Source organism: Callorhinus ursinus, unplaced genomic scaffold (genome assembly GCF_003265705.2).
Source record: "Callorhinus ursinus isolate GAN/ISIS: 27379988/994484 unplaced genomic scaffold, GSC_fseal_2.0 scaffold1, whole genome shotgun sequence".
Lineage (NCBI taxonomy): Eukaryota > Metazoa > Chordata > Mammalia > Carnivora > Otariidae > Callorhinus > Callorhinus ursinus.
Window position 1 is genome coordinate 110,738,263 of NW_027397063.1, and position 24,307 is coordinate 110,762,569.

General features: G+C 47.8%; 1 protein-coding gene across 1 annotated transcript in view; it reads right to left on the minus strand.

Moving 5' to 3' along the window:
• LOC112820090 (uncharacterized) overlaps positions 1 to 8,026 on the minus strand; it is a 44,915-nt gene extending 36,889 nt beyond the window's left edge. Inside the window, exons 1-3 of the mRNA XM_073899254.1 lie at positions 7,971 to 8,026; positions 4,588 to 4,816; positions 2,667 to 2,819 (exon numbers count right to left, since the gene is read on the minus strand). Coding sequence (XP_073755355.1) covers positions 2,667 to 2,819; positions 4,588 to 4,767 — 333 coding nt within the window. The 5' untranslated portion in view covers positions 4,768 to 4,816; positions 7,971 to 8,026. The remainder of the gene's footprint in view (positions 1 to 2,666; positions 2,820 to 4,587; positions 4,817 to 7,970) is intronic.
• Positions 8,027 to 24,307: the final 16,281 nt, after the last annotated feature.

The window sequence follows — 24,307 nt, forward strand, 5'->3', positions numbered from 1 at the left end:
ATTGACTTATCTTACTTAGCAGAAGTTCCTCAAGGTTCATACATGCAGCATATGTCACAACTTCCTTCCTGTTAAAGGCTGAATAATATTCTACTGTATGTATATCCCACATTTTGTTTTCTACTCATCTGTTAATGGACATTTGGATTGCTTCCACCTTTGGCTATTGTGAATAATGCTACCATGAAGATGAGTGTACAAATATCTCTTTGAGATCTGGCTTTCAATTCTTTTGGGTAGATATCCAGAAGTGGAATTGCTGAATCATATGGTAATTCTATTTTTAATTTTTTAAGGAACTTCCATCCTGTTTTCCATAGTGGCTACACCAATTTATATTCCCACCAATAGTGCACAGGTTTTCCAATTTCTCCACGTCCTGTCAACACATTATTTTCTGCTTTTCTTTTTTAAGATTTTTATTTATTTACTTGACAGAGGGAAAACAAGCAGGGGGAGTGGGAGAGGGAGAAGCAGGCTTCCTGCTGAGCAGGGAGCCCGATGTGGGGCTTGATCCCAGGACCCTGGGATCATGACCTGAGCTGAAGGCAGACGCTTAACGCCTAAGCCACCCAGGCGCCCTCTGCTTTTTTTTGATAGTAGTAGCCATACTAGTTGACATGAGGTAGTATCTCATTGCAGTTCTGATTTGCATTTCCCTAAAGATTACTGATGTTGAACATCTTTTGTGTGTTTATTATTCATTTGTATACCTTCTTTGGAGAATGTTTACTTAAGTCCTTTGCCCATTTTTAAATTAGGTTGTTTGTTTTTTGTTGTTGTTGAATTGTAGGAGTTCTTTATGTATCCTGGATATTAAACCCTTATCAAATATATGATTTGCAATTATTGTCCCCTATTTTATGGGTTGCCTGTTCACTTAATTGAGTATGTCTTTTGATGCACAGAAGTTTTAAATTTTGATGTTGTCCAAACCATCTAGTTTTTCTTTTGTTGCCTGTGCTTTTACTGTCTTAATAAGAAACCACTGCCAAATCCAACATCATGAAGCTTTTCCTTTATGCTTTCTTTTAAGAGTTTCAAAAATATCTTTTTAAAATGTGTTGATCGGCAGGACAGTGAGGAATACCCAAAGATCAATGCATGCGGGAAAGTGGGAACCTCGAGTGGTCTGCAGGGCACTGAAGCCAGCTTTTCCTTTGAGAGCACCGGTAAAGCAGGGAATTGAGTTGTGCTTTTCGTGGATCTTGCAGTCCAGCGGACAGTAAAGCCCAAGATCAGTGGAGGTGAGGATTCTAAGAGAAAATACTGCATACAGGTGTGGCTCAAAACAGAATGAGCTATAGCACTATGCCCTTAGAGTAAGGATGAATTAGAAATAAACCCAACTCTCCCTTCCCCAGGGAAAACTGACTATCTCAAACTGAGACTGAGTACACAGGAAAAAAACTATATATCCCCTGTGAACTCACAAGCTAGTCTTAACATAGGTAATTGCACCCTGAATTCATTCCACCTGGATGGTTCAAAGAGCCCTCAGGTCAAGAATTTAATTTAACATAGCCCTGAGTGTGAGGCCGAAGCAAACGCAAATCCTCCCCAGAGAATGCTATCTTCAGGGCGCCTGGGTGGCTTAGTCGGTTAAGTGTCTGCCTTTGGCTCAAGTCATGATCCCAGGGTCCTGGGATTGAGTCCCACATTGGGCTCCTTGCTCAGCAGGGAGCCTGCTTCTCCCTCTGCCTGCCTCTCCCCCTGCTTGTGCTCTCTCGTGCACCCTCTCTCTCTGACAAATAAATAAATAAAATCTTAAAAAAAAAAAAAGAATGCTGTCTTCAAATCAGATCTCAAGGAATTGCCTCAACTATTTTCCTAGGAAATAAAAGTTTACAGTACAAAAGAAATCACAAAAACACACAAGGAAATGTTCCATGAGTAAGAGCCAGTAGAAGCAAGAGTCAGTAACATCAGCCTCCAAAATAATTTAGTTTATTGAAACTATTAGACACAGATTATAAAATAAGTTTAACACATTCAATGAAATAAAACAAGGGATTTTTAAATAGGCAAGAAACTAGAAAAATGGGCACTAATGCCCTCTCCCAATTACTACCTCCTCCCTCTTCCCTAAAAGTAATTTTATGATAATCAAACATTATAGTTTTACCTGTTTTTTACTTTGTAAAATGCAACATACGGTATGTAATCTTTTGTGTGTCTCTTTGCTTGTATGTTTTTATGAGTCATCATATTTTATTTTTGTATAGCTATATATTTGATGCATTTTCATTGCTATATAGTTTTTTTTAAAGATTATATTTATTTATCTAAGAGAGGGAGAGAGAGCATAAGCAGGGGGAGGGAGAGGGACAAGCAGACTCTGCACTGAGCGTGGAGCCCGACGTGGAGCTCCATCCCATGACCCCGAGATCATGACCTGAGCTGAAATCGAGAGTCAGATGCTTACCCAACTGAACCACCTATAGAGTTTTCTACTATATGAATATACCATGATTTCTTTATTGTTTTTTTGTACCTTTACATAACTTTGAAATGTTTCATTAAAAAAATACATTGTGTTTTTTTTAAAAAAGAAAAGCTTGGAGCATATCAGTCAACAACCGAATGAACTACAGCTGGAATACATATTATGTTTATATTCAATTTTAAGTTTAATTGAAGGAACACTTCTAAAATGCATGACTTACCAGTCTGGCAATCTCTGGGTTGCTCAGTTGAAGGCTCCAGATACAGATCTCTTTCCCCAGCATATAACACTCATCTCGAATTGTCATGAGCAAAGGTTCTAAGGATATTGGTAGGATGCTTGTCGGGGAGTCTTCAGGTCTTACAAGCATAAACTGGAGTGTCAAAAAAAAAGTACAGGTGGGAATCATAAAGAGATGTCCACGCATCTGTATGCGTAGAGAAAGAATAATGTCATCAGACAACATTAGAACATTTGAAAAGGTAATTGACTTTGGATCACATGTGGATTGGGGAGGTAATTCAATACAAACTTATGAAGTTCTTGCCATATGCAAAGGCAATCTTATAGGGCACAGATTTTTTCCATCAGGTTACTACTCATTATTGGGTGAGGAAATCAAGTGAGTGGGTTTTAACCAGCTTTTTTCTTTCTTTCTCTAATGAAATAGAAAAGAAGAAAAATTATCTGAGTGTATCCTATGCAGTAAAAAATAGTTGTCTCATGAGACTTTTATTTTAGTGATGCTCAAAATCAAAATGGAGACCCAACCAAAGCAACCCACCCAACATAAACAGCCCGTATAGTCTTATGAGCAGGGAGATGTATGGAGGAGTCCAGAGAAGCAACTAACTACAAGAGAAGGAATTAGAAAGACCTAGGAGGGGCGCCTGGGTGGCTCAGTCGTTAAGCGTCTGCCTTCGGCTCAGGTCATGGTCCCGGGGTCCTGGGATCGAGCCCCTCGTCGGGCTCCCTGCTCCGCGGGAAGCCTGTTTCTCCCTCTCCCTCTGCTGCTCCCCCTGCTTGTGTTCCCTCTCTCGCTGTGTCTCTCTCTGTCAAATAAATAAATAAAAATCTTCAAAAAAGAAAAAAAATAGAAAGACCCAGGAGGGCAGAGGGGATGGGAGACGAGGAGAGGTGGCTAGGGAAAGACCAAAGGGGCAAGAGGAGAGAGGCAGCTGCCCTGGGGAGTGGAAGTCTGGGCAAAAGAGATGGTTAGGGAGGACTTTCAGAGGTTCTTTTTATGTGGGGTGCAACGTAATCATCCTCCCGTCCCCAAAAAAACATTCAGGAAAAATACAGGTAGGATGGATTTGGGTCAAAATCACCTTAGAATAATGGTTATTTTTAAGTACCCATCTCTAATTAATTTATTCTCTTGTTTAGCACTCAGCATTTTAGAAAATCAGTGGGTGTTTGGTTATTAAAACACAAACTGTCTTTCTGGGCTGGCCACAGAAAAGCTGGAGAGCAGCCAGTCCGCCCTTGGCGGCAAGGCCCCACCTTCCGGACTAGCAGGTGCCCCTTCGCCAGAGTAGACCATTTAGTTTCAGTGCTGGCCTCTCTTCTTTGCCCTCACAAGCGATCCCTAGATTTAATCTCAGAAAAGATATGACATCTGATTTTTTTTTTTTCTGAAATCCTGTACTTTGGGAGTCAGAATTGTGTTTGCTGACCTCACTCCAAGTGAGGGGGAAGCATGGGTGTGTGCGGCGGGCCGGGGGGGGGGGGTCTGGCCTGATGACACGGACACAGGAGCTGTCAAGGGAAGCAAACATTCGCATGGAGGGGTCCCGTGGGGTGGCGGGCATGCTGGGCACAGATGTCCTGCAATGATGCCCAAAGTGGTGCTTTGAGCGGGGCTTTCCAGAGGTAGCATGGGAGGGGCAGGTTGGCTATTCCAGGTGTGAAGCGCGGTGTGAGAAAAGCCAGGTCTGCTGGAAGGACTGGGAGGGGGAGATCCGGAGGTAGGAGCAGGGAGGTAGAGATGCTGAGCAGAGCCCCAAGGGCCAGAGGCAGGCTTTGGGCTTCAGGCAGGCAGGAACGCAGAGAGCGCCTTGTCTGAGGACCCGTGTTCCTCGGGGCTAAACCCTAGTTAGTTCACTTCAGAGAAGAATAAGCAAAGGAGGCCACGCACTCACTTTCCTGAGAATCTGTTCGTTGTTGATGCTGGTTTTCAAGTCCTGTTTGATGGCTGGACACACAGATGTCTGCGTCTGGGCGCAGTGCTTCTCGTATGTTTTCAGGAACTTTTGAAGAATTGGAACGATGGGCAGGGGTGTTCCTTTAGTTTTTTGTCTTCCTTCCTTTTCTCTTGGCATTGTTTTACTGTGTGAGATTCCACCTGGATTCTGAAAATAGTACCTTGCCCTGAAACCCAATACACAGATGTCTTTTTAAGGAGCAGATCACACTTCCCCCACTAAAAATTGGCAAATATTGCTGCATACCCTTCTCGGAAAACCTTAAAGTGCCTCATGTGTCTTAAAATGGGAGTAGGGAATCAAGATGGAGACACTTGAGCAGAATTGTTCAATTTCCAGTCTCTATATTCATGGATCCATGTTCTTTCAGATTCTTTTTTTTTTTTAAAGATTATTTATTTATTTATTTATTTGAGAGAGAGAATGAGACAGAGAGAGAGCATGAGAGGGGAGAGGGTCAGAGGGAGAAGCAGACTCCCCGCTGAGCAGGGAGCCCGATGTGGGACTTGATCCCGGGACTCCAGGATCATGACCTGAGCCGAAGGCAGTCGCTTAACCAACTGAGCCACCCAGGCGCCCCGCTTTCAGATTCTTTAAAATGGGGCAGTACCCTTGGAACTCCATTATAAAGGGATACAATTAACATTAGTGGGCACTAAATATTACCAAAGACATACTGATTTTTAAATGGCATAGTTTTCTTTATAGACATAATTCTTGCCAGGCAGCATATCCACAGTGGTTAAGAACGTGAGCTTTGAAGGGAAACAGACCTGGATTTTAGTCTTGTCTCCACTATTTGACTCACTTGGGTGGCCTGAGGTATTCTATGAAGCCTTTTCAAGCCTCTATTTCTCCATCTGTGAAATGGACTATGGTTGTCGCTAGGATTAAGGAAGGTTAAGTTTATAAAGCACTTAGCACAATGCCTGGCACACAGTAAAAGTGCTCAATAAACTTTATTAATACTATTGAGATTACTATTATTTTGCTGGCCACAGGAAACCACCCAATCAGTACTGATTTGTCCCTTCCATTATCCAGCCTTGAAATGTTCCTCCATGTGATAATGTCACCAGCTAGATCCCAAGACCTGACCTTCATTGCCCACCTGCTATACCCTCTAACCTTTGTTTTACATTTTTCTTTAAGCTCTTCTTTCCGGCTTACCTCTTAACTCAGGCAAAGGGAACCTAAAATCACCCTCAGGGGATGGTTACAGCCCTGACAACACCTCCCAGATCATGGAGACTGTTTGAGCTAAACTCCCGGACTCACTTTGGTTCAGAATTCCGGATGGCAGGGTTTTAGAATGACCGACATAACGACTGCCAATGACCTTTACCTCATTATAATACTAAAATCTCCTCCCAAGGAAGAGCCTCATTTACATAACATACAACGTATGTATAGGCATGTTTCCTTAAGGTACATGCATGACCTTACGCCCACCTCTACATACGATGACAAGGCCTTCCTATCTAAATATTCATCCTAACCCTAAACAAAAGGAACCCATTCTCTCTCTCTCTCTCTCTCTCTCTCTCTCTCTCTCTCTCTCTCGTCTGGCTTTGAAAGCTATTTCCTGTGATCTCCTTATTTGCTGCAAATAAAGTTTACTTTGTGGGACAACTCCACCTGGTATAACTGTGACTCACCAAGGAGCTAAAACCCCACATTGGTTTGGTTACAATAACTTAAGGTAATTGTTGGGTCTCTGAACTGGGTTCACAGAGACAAAGGTTTATGGGAGTTATTAAGAGACCTTGTTTCAAGAGGAACCAGTTTGAATCCTGTGTCTGTCAATTATTAGTAGACTGACCGTGGGTAATCAACTTCATTTCCCCAAACCCTGTCTTCTTCATCTGTAAAAATGGTGGGACTATAACCTCTTTGGTATTTGTGAGAATTGAATGCCAATTAAATGTAAAGTTTTTTCCTCAGTAACATGGGGATGATGATGGATGATGATGATGATAAAGAATTGTTATGAGGAATAATGAATTAGTACCTGATGGATACTTGGAACAGAGCCTGGAACAGAATGAATGCTCAGGTGGGGAAGCTGAGGCCTAGTGAGGGAAGTGATTTGCCTAAGGGCAAACACTGGTAACAGCTGCAGCTGGGATTCAAATTCGGACAGCCTGGCTCTACAGCCCAAATTCTTACGCACTCTAAAGTACCACCTAGAAGGTATTGCTACAGACTCTCTGTTTTCATCTCCCCTTCCCCCCACATTCTTTTGTTGAAGCCCAACCCCCGTGTGATGGTATTTGTAGATCGGGCCTTTGGGAGGTGATCAGGGTTAGATGTGGTCATGAAGGCAGGTCTCCCACCATGGGATCAGTGCCCTGATAAGAAGAGACACAGAACACAGAGTTGGGCTCCTGGGTGGCTCAGTGGGTTGGGTAACCGACTCTTGATTTCACCTCAGGTCATGACCTCGGATCATGATCTCAAATCATGATCTCAGGGTCATGAGATCGAGCCCCAAATCAGGCTCCACGCTCAGCTCGGAGTCTGCTTGACATTCTCTCCCTCTGCCCGTACCCCTACTCACACACTTTCTCTCTCTAAATAAATACATAAATAAAATCTTTAAGAAAAGAAGAAGAAGAGACACCAGAGAGCTTATTTTGTCTCTTGAGAATGGCTGCCACCTCCACGCCAAGAGGAAACGCTCCAAACCTAGCTTACTGCCACCTTGCTCTTGGATTTCCCAGTCTCCAGACGGTAAGAAACGGATCTCTGTTGTTTAGGTCACCAGTCTAAGGTATTTTGTTAAGGCAGTCCAAGCTAAGGGTGGTACTATGTAATATTACTGGTATTTCTCACCAGCCCTTTCTGGGTATTTACAGGAGCACAAACTACACGGGTAAGTTTCTATAAATACTCTCTTAAGACCCTCTTTAATCTTGAGCTTTTCACTTCATATTTTATCATGAGCATTTCTTTGTCATTCCATATACAGTAATGTGTGGCCCGGGCCAGCAGCTACCCAGGCGCTCAAGGCTAGCATTGCCTGGCTGGCTCATTGATGATTATTTCGTGGAGGCCTAAGGAGCAGGTGCCCCACCCTCTGCTAACTGTGACTCTCCGAGAGCTGGGGACGGTGAGGTGAGGACGGCGGGGCAGAGAGAAGGGGTAGGAGGGCCCTGCCTTCTCGGAGTCCCGGGGGAGAGGGAGACGGTGGGCAAGGAGGGGCTGCTTTTCGCTCCCTCCTCCGGGGCCGCCGCCGCACGCAACAATGCCGTACCTCCCGGAGAGAACTCTGGCCACCCACCCCGCAACCTCGTCGCCGGCCCGCGCCGCGCACTCACTCGGGCGTCGGGTCCCCGCGTCCCTCGCCGGCCGGCCTCCCGCGTGCGCCCTGCACCTTGGCAACGGGCGGCCCGGGGCGCGGCGGGGGGGCGGGGGCTGGAGAGGGCGGCCCGCGAGGAGGCGGAGCGGGGGGGGGGCGAGGGGGAGAGGCGGAGGCGGGAGGAGGAGGAGGAGGAGGAGGGGTGGAGGCAGAGCGCCCCTCCAGGGTTCCGGAGGGTGGCCTCGGCCTCGGACCTGGAGAGCTCCTGGTGTCCCCGCCGCGGGTCGAGGTCGTCACAGCCAGTGGCGCTGCGAGGGACGAGGTCTAGGAGGGGACAGAAGTGGGGGACCCGTGTGCCTGGCCATCAGTGGGGCAGGGGGGACGCGGGGCAGAGGTCGCCCCAGGTAGCTGCGCCCCACCCCTCGGGGGCTCTCCCGCCCGCAGACAGCTCTGCTGCTCCGGCGTCCCCAGCCCCCTGCCCAGGTCCGGGAGGCAGGGGGCGCCGGGATAAAGGAGGCAGCTCAGGGCTAGGCCTGTGACGGAGTTTTGGGGGGAGTATTGAGGAGGGACACGCAAAAGCCGTTGCAGCTTTGGAAGTGGGTGGGGGAGGAAAAAGGATTTTAAGAAATTTGGCCGTGGGCAGTGGCTTTGGAGCTTGTAAATTTAAGGATTTGGGGGCAGAATAAAGACCCCCCCCAAAGAAATCCATGGTCTAGTCCTGGAACCGGTAAATGTGTTACCTTACATGGCAAAAGCGACTTTGCAGATGTGATTGAAGTTACAGAGCTTGAGGTGGGGCTGTTACCTTTGATTAATACGGGGAAGGGGGCTGAGGGCGGTGATCTAATTGCCTGAGACTGCGAACATAAAGCCCAGAAAACTTTTTTCCCCTGTGGTCGGAAACATGCAACGGGGAATGTCCCTGCCCTCCACCCCGTTGTTGGCTTTAAAGATGGAGGAAGGGGAGCCGAGCCAAAGAATTCCCATAGCCTCTAGAAGCACAATAGGTATGGAAATTATTCTCCCCAAATCTCCACAAAGGAACCCAGCTTTGTTGACACCTTGATTTTAGTTCAGTGAGAACCGTGTGAGACTTCTGCTCTCCAGCACAAATAATAAATTATCCGTCTCTTAGGATAATAGTCTTGGGCACCTGCGTGGCTCTGCACGTTATGCTTCGGACTCCTGATGGCAGCTCAGGTCATGATCTCAGGGTGGTGGGATTGAGCCCCTGCTTCCCCTCCCTGATCAGCACGTAGTCTGCTTGAGATCCTCTCTCCCTTTCCCTCTGCCTCTCCCCTGGCCGGCACACGCATGCTCTCTCTCTCAAAATAAATAGATAAAATCTCTTTTAAAAAGGATATAAAATAGGCTCTTCATGAATGTTTAATGGAAGAGTGAATTAAAAAAGAAATTGGATTAAACTAATTGGCAGTAAACTGCAAATAGAAAATAGTCCATTCTCCTCCAGGGCTACTTGTATTTCTAATGTGTCTTTTAAACTCAAATGGCTCTAATGGAAGAAATTTGAGGCACAAAGTGAAGTGAGGAGGTAGGGAAGAGCAAGGAGGGATCCTGCGTTTGGTCAGACGTGACTTTTCAGCGAGTGTGCTCCCTTGAGTCGGTGCTCCTGAATTAATTCTACTCTGTGCAGCCTCTTCCTCTGCTGGGCCCCAGTTCAGTCTTCTAGGACGCAACCAGAGAGGGGGCAGTGAAGGAGAAGTACAGAGCGGGGTTGAGAGAGTGCACTTATGGGTCACTGACGGGGACTCAAACACATGCTTAGAGAGCCGAGAATGATGAAGAAGGCCACTGCCCAGAGGACAGAAACTAGATGGATCGCCACAGATGAGATGAGAAATCCTTCTTATGCACAGTGGGAAGGTTCAAGGAATTGGAACGCGAGGATTAGGTTTAGCTGCAACCATTAACGGTGGTTAAAACAATATAGAAGTTCATTTCCCTTTCATGTAAATGAAGTTCATGGATAAGCAGTCCAGGGCTGCTACAGAAGCTCCAAGATCATAAGGAATCCAAGCTCCTAATATGTTATTATGCTGCCATCCTCTGTGTGAGTTCCACCTCCTGGCCCAAAATGGCTTCGGAGCTCCAGCCATTTTGTCCACGTTTCAGACGGAGAAGTAGACACAGAAGTGCACATTCTCTCCATTTAAGGACATTTCCCAAAAATTACACATGACACTTTTGCTTAGATTCCAGTGGCCAGACTTATGGACATGATCATATCTAGCTACAAAAAATGATGGGACATGATGGGAAATGCCTTTAATCCAGGCAGACATGAGCCCAACTAAAAATGGGAGCATCTGTTACTTACAGAAAAAAGGGAAAGATGGCTCTTGGGAGGTAACAATCTGGACCAACGGCCAAGGGCACAGGGGTAACTGGAGCAGTGGGTGGGATACGCACCAGTTTGCAAGTACTATATGGGTTCCTCACACACTGAGCATTTGTAAATCAGGGCAGCCTGGAACTCATTTCACCGTTGTTATAATTTTAGGTGTGACTCACATGGGCTGAATACTGGAGAGGTTAAACATGTGTTTTGGGCTCCTGCAAGGCTGGCCATGCTACTGGCGGCCTTCCTACTATCCATTCTCTGCTTCTGCCTTGCTGATGTAACTCAATTTCAGCATGGGTGCCAGCAAACCAGGCGAGGAAAACAACCTTCCCCAGTCTTTCTTGCATATGGGGTGACTATGTGACATAGCACTGGCAGGTGCCATAAGCAAAGCCAACAGATGAGGCTCCTCAGAACGCTCTTTATTTTTGAAGATTTTATTTGAGAGAGAGAGTGAATGAGAGTGAGAGAGAGCAGGAGCGAGAGAGAGCGAGAGCGCGCGTGAGCGGGGGGGGGGGGGGGGGGGGGGGGGGGAGAGGGAGAAGCTGGCTTCCCGCTGAGCAGCAGGGAGCCTGATGTGGGGCTCGATCCCAGGACCCCGGGATCATGACCTGAGCCGAAGGCAGATGCTTAACTGACTGAGCACCCAGGCCTCAGAAAGCTCTTTTTAAAAGGAGCCAGGTTTTTGTCTTTTGTTCTTCCATTTGTCCTCGCTTGGAATAATACAGTCATTGTGCTGAAGGTGAAGTTGCTGTCCGGTAGGTACATAATCACCAGACATCAAATACAGTCTGGATGGCTGAGAAGATGGATGGAAGGAGTCGGGGTCTCGGATAGCATCGTGGAGCAGCTGACCCTGTTTGGCCTGCCCTCTGTGTGTCCTCCTTACATAAGGAAAGCACCCTGATTTATTTAATGTCAAGCTGCTCCGATTTCTATTACCCACGGTAGAATAGAGGTTTATGGAAACGTGAACTCCTGGACTGACGCATCTTTTTTTTTTTTTTTAAGATTTATTTATTTTAGAGATGGAGAGGGCACGAGCAGGGGGAGAGGCAGAGAGAGAGAGAGAGGGAGACAAGCAGACTCCCTGCCAAGTGGAGAGCCCGACTTAGAACTCAACTTGGAGCTCCATCCCAGGACCCAGAGATCCTCCTGAGCTGAAACTAGAAGTCAGACGCTCAACCAGCTGAGCTACCCAGCTGCCCCTGGACGAATGCATCCTTAGAAAATGTGCAGACATTCAATCCCAAAGTTTAAAAAGTAGGCGGTGAGCATTTACATTTTTATGGGGATTGTTTATTTAGAATTTGTATTGTTGACCCCTCTCTGAAGCACACAGTAACTGTTGTGAAGAGAACAGGGATTCTGGAGCTAAGAAATAAAGACACAGGGGCGCCTGGGTGGCTCCGTCAGTAAAGCCGCTGCCTTTGGCTCAGGTTGTGATCCCAGGGTCCCGGGATCGGGCCCCGCGTTGGGCTCCCTGCTCAGAGGAGAGCCTGCTTCTCTCTCTGCCACTGCTTCCCACTCTGCCTACTTGTGCTCTCTCTGTCAAATAAATAAAATCTTAAAAAAAAAAAAAAGAAAGACACAGTCTCTGTTTTGTTTTTTAAGATTTTATCTATTTATTTATTTGATAGAGAGAGAGATAGCGAGAGAACCCGAGCAGGGGGAGTGGGAGAAGCAGGCTTCCTGCCGAGCAAGGAGCCCGATGTGGGGCTCGATGTGGGGCTCCATCCCAGGACTCTGGGATCATGACCTGAGCCGAAGGCAGACGCTTAACAACTGAGCCATCCAGGCGCCCTCTCTTTGGTGTTTTGAGAAGGACGCTGGGTTTTGAACTGAAAATGTGACAACCAGCCCTGCTGGCAGCCAGATGGTGGTTGCCCAACTGCAGGTCAGCGATGTTCAGACAAGCCTCCCACCCTCTCATGTGTTTGGAACAAGACAGACCTGGTCATTCCCCAAACACAAAAGTGATTGAATGACCCCCTCTTCTGATGAATCTGAGTGACCGATGCTCCCATCTTCCTGATAAGATTAGATGCCCAATTACCGAATTGCTCTGCCCTTCTCGACAGCATGCCATCTAGGACTGCCTCCCCAGTTCCTCATGTCCCCAGGCGTCACCCCGCAGATGGCCGATCCTGTTAGAAGCCTCTCACAGCTCCTTCCTGAGTCTCTGGGGGCTTTCTCTCCTGCTCGCAATCCCATAAACCCAACATATTTTTTTTTCTTCTACTGCAGGTGAGCTCCTAGCAATCTGTGGTGAGCAGCCTTTAGCAGAACACCCCGAGGCTGGAGCTTTAAGCCCCTCCCATCTCTAGTGGTTCCAATAGAGGTTCAGGTGCAAGGAACTGCCTGCAGACTGAGTCAGAACTGTCGCTAGTTCATTAACCTTGGCCTCCAATAACTCCTCCACCTGTGTTCCTGTTTCCTCCAGCACTGCTGGGCAGGGTAGGGGTTAAATGAATAAACAGAATCAGAAACTCTGGGGTGGGACTCAGCGCTCTGTTTTAACAAGCTCTCTAAGTGATCCTGAAGCATACTCAAGTTTGAGGTCCTTGGTTAAATGAATAAATAAAATCTTTAAAAAAATAAATAAGAGATTAAGCACGTGGCACTCGATAGCTTTAATAAGCAGTCGGAATTATGCTTACAGGAGAAGAATTTTAAAAGTATGGTTACAAAGTGGCTATAATAATTTTAAAGACTTTCAAATACTGCTGGTTAATAGTAGTATATGTTTACTGTGGCAAATTTGAGAAGTACTTAAAAATTATAAAATAAAATTCACTTCTGATCACACCGGCCAGAGATCGTCATATTTAATATCTCAGAGTGCAGGGCTACAGACCCAATCAAACCCTGGACCTGCCTGCCACTCCTTAGGGACTTACTCAGTCTCCCTTAGATTTCATGTCCTGCTCTGTACAGTGGGTTCAATAGCACCTTCTCACAAGGTTGTGTGAGCATTAAATCAGGTAATGTTTGTAAAACACTGAGCCTGGCAGGTAACAGATGCTCAGATTGTTGATTATTACTAATACGACTGTCACTATAAAAGAGATCCATTTCTTCATTCCCTGTCACTTTATACTTACAAGTGCACACACCGTTTGCCCTGGAATACTTTTCATCTCTCTGTTGGGGTCAACAGCGCACCACAAAAATCTGCATGTTCTAACTGAGCCAGAAAGAGTAGAGACTCTAGCAGAAACGTGACCAATTTCTCCAAGAAATAGAACTGCCCACCCATGTTTTTTTTAACTTCACTCATGTATTATTGCCATACAATAAACTGTACATCTTCAAGTGTACCATTTGATAAATTTTAACTTATGAAAAATCACTCATGAAACCACCTCCACAGTCAAGAGTGAGCGTATCCAGCACCCGCATTCCCTTGTGCCCTTGTAACCCCCTCCCCGTAACCACTGACCTGCCCTCTGTCACTACAGGTTAATTTGCACTTCCTATACTTTTTTTTTAAGACTTTATTTGAGAGAGAGAGAGTGAGTGAGAGAGCACAAGCAGTGGGGAGACGGAGAAGCAGGCTCCCTGCTGAGCGTGGAGCCTGATGCGGGGCTCAATGGGGGACTCAATGTGGGGCTCAATCCCAGGACACCCGGATCTTGACCTGAGCCAAGGCAGATGCTTAATCACCTGAGCCACGCAGGTGCCCCTGCACTTCCTATACTTTCATACGAATGAAACACACAGCTCGTATTCTTTTTGCCCTGCTTATTTCACGAAGAACAGTGACTCTGAGATTCACTCCTACTGTTTTGGTGCTAGCAGTTCATCTCTTTATTTGGCTGAGCAGTGAGCGTTCCATTGTTTGGATAAACTATGGTTTGTTTATCCATTCACCTGTTAACGGACAGCCATATTTTGGCTATTACAAGCAAAGCTGCTGTGAGCCTTCCTTGCAAGTCTGTGTGTGGATATATGTTTTTGTTTCTTCCAATCCAACTTTTAAAAGAAGTATTCTCTCCAAAGGCTGGTTGCATCCAGCCTTTTCCTCAAGAACGTAGAGTCGGGAGAGGCACCTTGCTGTTGGCTCAGACTCTTGTGGATTAGGTTTTTAGTAGGGCTGTTCTTCTTTGTCCTCTATTGTCACAGGATACAAAGCACCCCTTTTCTTCTGACATTAAGTGCAGGAGCCGTGGAGATTGAGTAGGATTTTTATGGTAGCCACTGTAGGGATCTACACACAAGGACCCCTCGCAAGGGCCTGGCTCAATGAGATCAAGAGCCTGAGTCTGCAACTGCACCTGGCTTCTTAGCTCCCCTATGAGGCAGACAAACAGGTGGAAACTGAGGCGCAGAAGAGGCAACTTAATTTGGGATTGTTGGGCCAAGCGCCCTCCCCTGGGACTGCCTTTCCTTTCCCACTGTGGCCTGACCTTACGTTTTATTGAGAAGCCAGATGCCTGAAGCGATGTCACTTAAAAACAAGGAATGACACACTGAGGTCTTCTTAATTAAAAGGGACGGTCTACATGATTTACCAATTAACTCCTCGCTCCTCCTCAGGGGCAGTGCTTCTAGCCTCAGGGTTCTATAATCCTGAACGAAATATTTCCAACATCACAATGCTCATCCAAAAATAAATAAATATCAGCACCCCCGCAGATGTTTCCTTATTTGCTGAAGGAAAACGAAGATAAACACAGTTATTGTGACTCACAATATTTGTGTAAAAGACACCACAGTAGAGCCTTCCTAAGTACTCCCAACGATAATATTTGGGGAACTTTAATTTTTTATCTTAGATGGCCCTGCGCCACCTTGATGCAGCTCTGGGCTTTTCCCACAGTGTTAACACCTAGGGTAAGTCAGAAGGGCTTCGGGGGACGGCCTGGTGCTTCCAGGAATCGCCTTCTCCCCCCAGACACGGAGGCTCCCCTCTTCAGCAGGGTCAGGGAGAACAGGCACCTGCAGCACCTGCAGCACCTGCAGCACCTGACCCTCACCCACGGCTGAAGCAGCTGCTGCAGCTTGAAAGCCTGTCAGAATCCCCCCGGGGTGGGGAGGGGCACACTGACCAGACCCCACCTCAGCTGTGACTGGGTCAGGGCAGGGCCGAAGCATCTGTGTTTCTGTCAAGTCCCCAGGGGCTGTTTCTGTTGCTGGGACCTCACTTTGAGAACCCCACGTCTAGTGCTTCTCTTTCTCCCCAAACTCCCTAAAATGTTAATCACAGCTGGGGAACTGACTTGCAGCAGCCTGACAGGAGACCCCTCCCCAGGGGGTTTGGGCTTAACTAGGGGGGATAAGTCGGGAGGGATAAGAAAGGCCACTTTGGGGCGCCTGGGTGGCTCAGTTGGTTGAGCGTCTGCCTTTGGCTCAGGTCATGATCCTGGAGTCCCGGGATCGAGTCCCGCATCGGGCTCCCTGCTTGGCAGGGAGTCTGCTTCTCCCTCTGACCCTCTTCCCTCTCGTGCTCTCTATCTCTCATTCTCTCTCTCTCAAATAAATAAATAAAAATCTTTAAAAAAAAAAAAAGAAAGGCCACTTTGCTGGTTCCCAGGCCTGGAGAAAGGGGAACTGTCTCAAGGGGTCAAGAGTCTGCCTGGTAGCTGACAACCTTCTGGAAGGTACCCAGATTTGGTCACTCCGTGGAGATGACTCTGGAGAGATTTATCCTGGATGCTCTGTGGCCGTCTTGAAGTTCAGGGTGTCTGAGCCCAGACTTCGGGACTCAGCCAGAGAGAGGAGGGAGCCTGAGGCCTGAGCCTGAGACGCTAGTCCATGTTGGCTGCCTGAGAGGGTGTCCACAGGCCTGGAGGAAAGTGGCCATTGGGATCCAGTGTCATGTTGGGGGAGCCCAGTGAGCCTGAGACCTGCGCCCGGAAGGGGGGCAAGCAGCCTGCCGGGCGGCCACCCCGAGCAGCCGAGCAGACAGTGTGGGGAAATGAGGGTGGAGATGGCTTCCCAGCTTAAGGGCAGGGGTGACGCGGGCCTGCATTCCAGCACAATGCCCTGTGTCTGGGCCTAAGAAATGAGGCACAGTGCAGCTCCCAGGGCCCTCGCAGGGCTGACCTGAGGGCTCTAGGCGCAGGTGCTGCCAGCTTGGCCCACCTGTTGCTCTGGGTTCTGGCCCTGGCCCCTGACACATAACAGGCCTTCCTTACTGTGGCTACCCTCCACTGTCCCCTCCCCACCCCAACCCCACCCCCCTGTCTGGGCCCTTTTGGGCCTCAGGGGAGCACACTCCCGGACTGTCTGGTGTCAAACCGCCCCAGGGGCCTAGCCTTGCCACTTCCTGTTTCTCCATCCAGCTTCCCAATTCTTGGTCCTTGATGCCCACTCTGGGCCACTCCCATTTGGAGGCCGGTCAGTGAGCCTGGCCGCATCCTGTGACTCTGCTCCCTGCTTCTGGGTGGGAGCTGGGCTTACAGGCGCCAAGGCAATCACTAGCCTGCTTTCAAGTTCTTCTTTTTTTTTTTTTTAAGATTTTATTTACTTATTTTAGAGAGAGAGAACGTGCGTGGGAGTAGGGGGAAGGGGCCGGAGGGAAGTGAGAGAGAGGGAGGGAGGGAGGGAGGGAGAAAGAATCTGGAGTAGACTCCGGGAGACTCAGGGCTCGATCTCAGGACCCTGAGATCATGACCTGAGCTGAAACCAAGAGTCGGACGCTTACCCTACTCAGCCCTCCAGGTGCCCCTGCCTTCAAGTTCTTTTAAGCCTTGCCCTGGCTTCTGCCTGCTGGTCTGACAAGTGGGATGATCACTTAGCATCTCTGGGCAGCACGTTCTCCCTTGGTGTCAGGTTTGTTATGACGATTATGTAAGAGTGCTCAGAAAATGTGTATCAATGCCCCCCCATCCCGTCCCCACTTCCAGAACTGTGGTCCACTTTGAGCCTCCTGTCTAGCACCAGAACCTGGCCCTCGGGTTGGCAATCTGGAGCTTGGGCTATATGCTGGGGGGAAAAGTGTGCACTGAGGCAGAGTCAGGTGAGGCTAGAAGGGTGGCCTGGTCTCTGTCCCCCTGGGTCATGAAAGTTCAGATGACACGGGAATTTGAAAAAGTGTAGAAGATGCCCTGAAAAGAGAATTCTTAGAATGTGAAACAATTCAAACAGTGAGGGTCCTTGGACTGGAAGGAAGTGAGGGGGCCAGTCTCCTCCTCTGAGGTGGGACTAATTCTGGGGTACCCCATGCAGGCAATGTTTTCTGTTAAAGGAATTAAAAGGGGCCCTGCAGCCTCTCCCTCAGCCAATCCGGTGCCTCACAATGCACCCATTCCTTATCCATTATGCTCCAAATGGGAGAGAGCAGAAAGCAAAAGTAGGTGGCCCCTTGACAGACTAAGATTTAGGGACCCGGAGAACAGTAACCACCCCTAACACAGGTGCTCTTTACCATTACCCACACGCTTTTGACCCCACACAAGCCCCCGAGGGAAGCAGGGCCTTTGTCTCCAATGTATAGAGGAAGTAGTGTACACAGGTGTCCGCAGGGGACTCCACGTAAGGGGACATGATGGCAGGGAATGGAGCCAGGACACGCGGCTCCAGCTGCCAGGCGCTGAGATACATCCATGCAGCCTGGATTCCCCATGTCCCTCCATCTGAGGAGGAAGACCTGGGTTGCACTGATGGATGTAAAGTCCTTGCTGAGGCTTGGCCAGGAGGAAGGGAGCTGGGGTGGAGGCCCCTGCTGGTGGGAGGAAGGGGGCGCTGGTGGGCAGGGGAAGGCTCAGAAGGGAGGTTGGGCCTACCCTGGCCTGCCTGGTATCTTGAGCCATCCTCAGACTAAGGACTTTCCTGAGACTTTGAAGATAAGCCCCTCAAAAGTGCACTGTGAAGATCCTGCTGGTTATACCTCACAGGACACCTCCCTGGTGGGCGCCTTCCAACTTCCGTCCTTCCGAACCCTCCAGCGCAGGTGCTGGCTGAGGGAAGAGCGCTTCTTCCCGTGGGACTGTCCTCTGCGTATGGAAAAACTAGGGTTACTAAGTAAAACACAGAAATCTGCCTGGAGCATACTTAAACGGTAAACTTACTTGTTTCCTTGAAATCTGAAATTACTTGGGTGTCCTATATTTTCTTCTATTTTTTTGGTACACGTCTCTTTATTGGAAAACTCTGGGAGGCACTAGGGACTCCTTAGATCCTGCTCCCTGGGCCTGCAGCTGGATGTGCTGCAGGGCTCTGTGTCCTGAGCCAGTGGCAGCGGATGAAGACGCAGAAGCCCATGCCCAGGGTGGATATCAACCCCACTAGGAGCTGAGTCCCCGTCATCAGCATCAGTGAGCTGGGGAGGCTTCCTGGCATCAGAGGCCTGACTCAACTCAGGACAAGGCAACCTGTCTTCTGTCACCTGGTTGGAAGCCTCCTCAGGGGCCCTCCCAGAGGCTGCCAGGGCTCTTCCATGGAACAACCAGCAGGCCAGGCAGGTAACCTCACAACAGTCACACATAGCGCTCAAGGAAGCATCTCCCAGAAATTCCCACCTGTTTGCATCTCCGTGGAAGGAGCAGACCTCCTTGGTAGCATCAGAGGGTACCTGTGGATCCCAGACCAGCAGCTGGTAGGGAACATAGGTGCCACTGGGAGTATCAGTAAAGCTGAAGGCCTGGAAGGAGAGCTTCGATCTCTTGGGGACTTCTTGGGGCAGGGAGTGGGAAGGGTGTCCTTGCCATCCCCCAGGCACCCACAATGCCTGAGGAGACTGTAGTGTAGAGCCTGGTGGGGAATGGTCACACACTTGTCTACCCACAGCTGTAAGGGCTGACGGGAGCTGTCAACCATGGCATGTTCCACATGGAGCTCAGAGCCTGGGAAAACAGTGCTGATGTTGGTGGGGTCTGGAGACTCCAGCACAACCCTGTCCTGGGCTGTAGGAAGGTATGGACCAGGCCAAAGTCTCATGCTGATGTCCAGTCATCCATCCCCAGCTAGGGAGCCAGTCACCAAGGAGTCTGGGGGTGAGATGGGGGCCTCTGGGCACCTGACCATACAGCTGACTTCATGGCAGTGGGCAGCAATGGCGGGCTGCTTGGAGTGTCTAGGTGGGGGTGTTTAGACCAACGTCAGTTAAAGAATTCCAGTTTTGCCTGAGATCCTGCAGCTGCAGACACCCCCAGAGCAAGAGGAGTCCCGACCCCAGTGCCTCGATCCTGTCTCACTAGTTATATTTTATTTTCTAAATCTGGCAACTCCTCCCCACCCCCTGCCAGTGAGGCATACACATGGGAAGCCGTGCTGTGGTGGGAATTTCTACAGCCTTTCCTACCCCAATTCAGGATTGTTTTGGAAGTGAAACTGCCTTAAAGGGGTAGAGTATAGGGTCAGAGGGTTGGTGGGAGGTCAGAGGAAGAACCTGAGAGGCAGGCGGGGCCCACAAGAGAGTTTTTGATTCAGCACATTAAGAAATTTCCTCTTGGCAAGGGGCCACTGTTTCAGCCAGTGCACCTTCCCCTCCATGTGGTTCTGCCCACCGGGGCCTGGCTCAGGGGTCTGACCTCTCTTCTTCGGCTCTCTGTTCCCCAGGCCCAGCAGCTGTCCGCTGCTCTTCAATGGACTCCTTACAATGACAAGTGAAGGGTTCCAGGGGACAGAAGACTAAAGGACAAGCTCTTCTCCTATCCGCCACCCCCTGGGGCTGGTTGAACTGGAACTGCAGGAAATTGCAAGAAAATTCGATCTGGGTTTGAGCAAATACCCCTTGAACTATAATTGGAAACTTGAATCCCGCCCCACATTTGCAAGGATGGCTGAAAAAACAAAAGTTAACTGAATTTTGGCACTTCTAGTTACTGCTATTTAAGACATGCAGAGTATGTGATTTACTTTCATACTGCATTTTCGTGGTCTGTTTGTAAGTTTTCATATATTTCTCAATATGTAGATAAAATACTTTCAAACAGTGGTTAATTTATGCATTTCCATCTCTCTCTCTTTTTAAAGATTTTATTTATTTGAGAAAGAGAAAGCACAAGGGGTGGGGGGGAGGGGCAGAGGGAGAGGAAGAAGCAGCCTCCCTGCTGAGTGAGGAACCTGACTAGGGGCTTGAACTCAGGATCCTGGGATCATGATCTGAGCTGAAGGCAGATGCTTAACCGACTGAACCACTCAGGCGCCCCTGTGTCCCTCTCTTAAACTGAGCAAGTCTTTTTTTTTTAAGCTATTTATTTATTTGACAGAGAGAGAGCGAGCACAGGCGGGCAGAGCAGGCAGAGGGAGAAGCAGGCTTCCTGCTGAGCAGGGAGACTGATGCGGCACACAAACCCAGGACCCTGGGATCATGACCTGAGCTAAAGGCAGATGCTTAACTGACTGAGCCACCCAAGCGCCCTGAGCAAGTCTTTTTATTTCCATAAGCATTTAAGTAAAATAAAAAAAGTCAAATTAAAATGTTAAAATGTAAATTACCAAATAGTGTCTTTACTTGTGAAAGTGAATGATTTGCTTCATCTTCTTGCTATAAATGATTTTGAATTTTAGCACTTTTAGTTTTAGGCACTTTTTTTTTTTTAAAGAAGGCTCCACACCCAGCGTGGAGCCCACTGTGGAATTTGAACTCACAACTCTGAGATCAGAGACTGAGCTGAGATTAAGAGTCAGATGCTTACCCAACTGAGCCACCCAGGCACCCCCAGCTCTTTTAAACCACCACCAAAGGGGTGCCTGAGTGGCTCACTTGTTAAGTGTCTGCCTTCGGCTCAGGTCATGATCCTGGGGTCCTGGGATCGAGCCCCACATTGGGCTCCCTGCTCGTTAGGAAGCTTGCTTCTCCCTCTCCCACTCCCCCTGCTTGTGTTCCCTCTCTTGCTGCGTCTCTTGTCAAATAAATAAAATCTTAAAAAAAAAAAAAAGATTAAACCACCACCCAAAAGTGCCAATTGAATTCCAAAATGATCATTACACTATTAAGGGCTACAGGTTTTAACTTCCTCCACGGTTCTTATAAATAATGGGTGGGGCAGGGGAGGGGCTTGCTGTAAGACCTAAAGCCAGCCAGAGGGGAGAATGGCCACATCTGTGCCTCATCTTCTCTGAGGTCACTGGAAGGGCTGATTATCAGCCAAAATGCTATCCTCTGTGACATTAAAATGCAACTGTCAGTCCCTTTGGCTCATTTGAATCCAAATAAAAACTGTGGTCACAAGTCAGTGCCAGCTTTGCCTTTTTAAAGCTGCTTTTTGTCTACAAATTGTTAAAAGATAAACCGCAGCATATGAACAATTTTAAGTTTATCGTAGTGAAAATCAGTTCCAATCAGGCAGCGCCACGCTGGAAGTGGCTAGGAGCTCTCTGCAGCAGGAGTCTGGGGAGAGATACAGAGAAGATGCAGAAACGAAGAAAGGAAATTATTGACAGGCTACAGCTTAAAGCCTAGTGGCTGTCACTGCTGTCCTTAGGTTTTGATTTTGTAACCTTGAGGCATGTATAGGCTTAGATTTTGGTTTGCTTACATAGGCGGCCATGGTATTAGGGCCACCTCAGTCTAACGGCCTCTTTGTTTAATTATTTCAACACTTGAGCAGAATTGGGTGCTGGGCTCTCTTCCTACACCAGGCTGTTTCACTCGTAAATCAGTGACTTCTTTAACGCCTGGGACCCTATTAATTCCTCCAAGGACGACCGGAAGAGGATTATAATACGGTCTACAGGGTCTGTCAATGCTGCTAAATTGGTCTATAGTCGTGGAGCCCTGGGGGAGAGAGCAAGGCATATTCCGTCAAGAAAGATCCACAGAAGGAATCAAATTATCTACACAAACTGCTGGGGAGGGACTAATGGGAGGGACCCTGGGGGTTGTCTGAGTATGGAACTTGTAGAAGGATCTTCGGGTCACTCTGGTCTGGTCTCTAGCTCGACCATGAACAACTTGAAGGCATCATCTTAGGACTCCGGGATTTAACAGAGTGCTTAGTGCATAGCAAGGGCCCAACACCTTGCTCTTGAAGACAAAAACTTAAAAATTTTACATGTATAGGGGAACAAAACCTAAAGAGGTTAACTGACCAAGATCATAAAAGTAGTTTCTAGCTGAGTTGTGACTTTCAGTCAAGGCCGTTGCTGCTCCATCATTAGCCACCGTATGTCGTTCATTCATGGAATGTGCATTAAGTCTCCTCATCTAAGGGCGAAGGGCTGTGGGGTACAATAAGGCCCTCTTCACCCTCAGAATCATTGACAATCTACTAAGGAAGATATGATAACTGGATAAAATGAGATACAATATATGCTAGTACTTACTAAGTGATTTAAGTGAATCTTTTCTAGGAATCCTTTCCATGGACACAGATAAAGCACAAACAAACCTCCTGTTACAGTCTTTCGTATCTCAGTAAATACCCAGTTGCTTAAGCTACTGCATCTTCCTAGACTCCTTTCTTTCTCCCACATTCCTGTCAACAAATCCTGCTGGTTCTATCTTCAGTTCTACCCAGAATCTAAGTTACTCCTCATACACTCTGTACTATCACCCCGAGGCCCAGCCGCCGATCCCTCACAGGATTAGGGTATTAGCTGACTGGCTTGCCTATTTCCTCCTGTGCCTTCCTTGAGACCTCTTTCAATTCAGCAGTCACAGCAATCCACAGAAGGTACGTGGGTCAAGGTCATTTCACTGCTCAACACCCTCCACCACCGGGCTCCTACCATTCCCCTCACTCACTTGGCTCTGGCCACACTAATGTCCTTGCTGTCTCTGAGCACACCCCGCATTTTATTTCTTCTGCCTATGCATTTTATTTCTTCCTTCACACATCCATAGGACTCCCTTTCCTCACCCCTTCGTTCAAACTCTCCTTCCTGGTGAGGCCTGCCTTGATGACCTCATTTCCCAGTGTACCCCCCCACTTTCCGGCCCCCCGCGTGGCACTCCCTGTCTCCTGGCCTTGTTATGCCCCGTCATACTTACCACCTGATAGCTTTTACTTATTCAGGCTTCCTTCTCCCTGTGGGTTCTAAGCTCCAGCAAAACAGTGATTTTGACAGTATCCTCACTCCCGACACAAATTTTGATGTAGAATTTAGGAATGAGACTCAGGCTCAGGATTTGGAATTTAATACATCAGCCCACGTTCCAGTGTTTCCCAAACTTTAAAAATGTGTTCCACATTAACACAAGTATCTCAGGCTCTGTATTGAAAAGGGCCTCCAGGTGAGAATCATGGTCCCACCCACGCATCTGTATCAGTAAGATTTTGTTGAGCTTTTTCTGTCGTTTGAATTACAAAAAGAGGTGTTTGTATTTTCAAGGGTAAAATTGTAACGTTGACTATGCCTTTTCAAACTATATACCGCCCCCCCCCCCCCCCCGCCCCCCCCTGTCTCCTCTGGGAGATTCCGATAGGCCTCTCTAGGGGTCACTTACCCCATCCTGCATTGAGAATCCATCTAAAATGATGGGTGCTTCTTGAACAGCCAGTGCGGCTTCCTCAGTTCTCAGTTGAGAAATATGCTAAATTTGGAAAACAATGTTGTTCACTACAGGCAAAAGAATTCTTCCTTGATGAGCAAAAACTTTATATATTTAAGGACTACACGCCACGTCAAAAAGGAGATCGACACAAGGAAAGCACAAAGGTTCTGATGATACGAAACAAAGAGGATTTGAACTACAAGGCAGAAAACAAAACAAATCTTTTTTTTTAATTTTTTTTAATTTAAACAAAACAAATCTTGACAGGACTTTCAACAGGTTACACCACCTCTGTTGCTAACATAAAATGCAGGCATAAGCTTAAAATATTGTGCAAATGGTATCACCAAGCTAAGAAGTCAAATGGCAAAATTACAAGCCAAAGAATGAACCTTTTGGTCACAGAAGATCAAACCTCAGGTAAGAATGCCTATGAGGAATCAAGACCAATAGTCTCTGAACATGGGTCCGTTGAGTTTGAAGCATGTCATGTCTACTCAAGAAAGGTTATTCTCTGAAGGTCACTGACTTGGGCATAGTAGTGTCAGCAATCAGAATCCAGCAGTGCGAACTATGCCTTCTTATTCTGGTGTACACATAAAGGGAC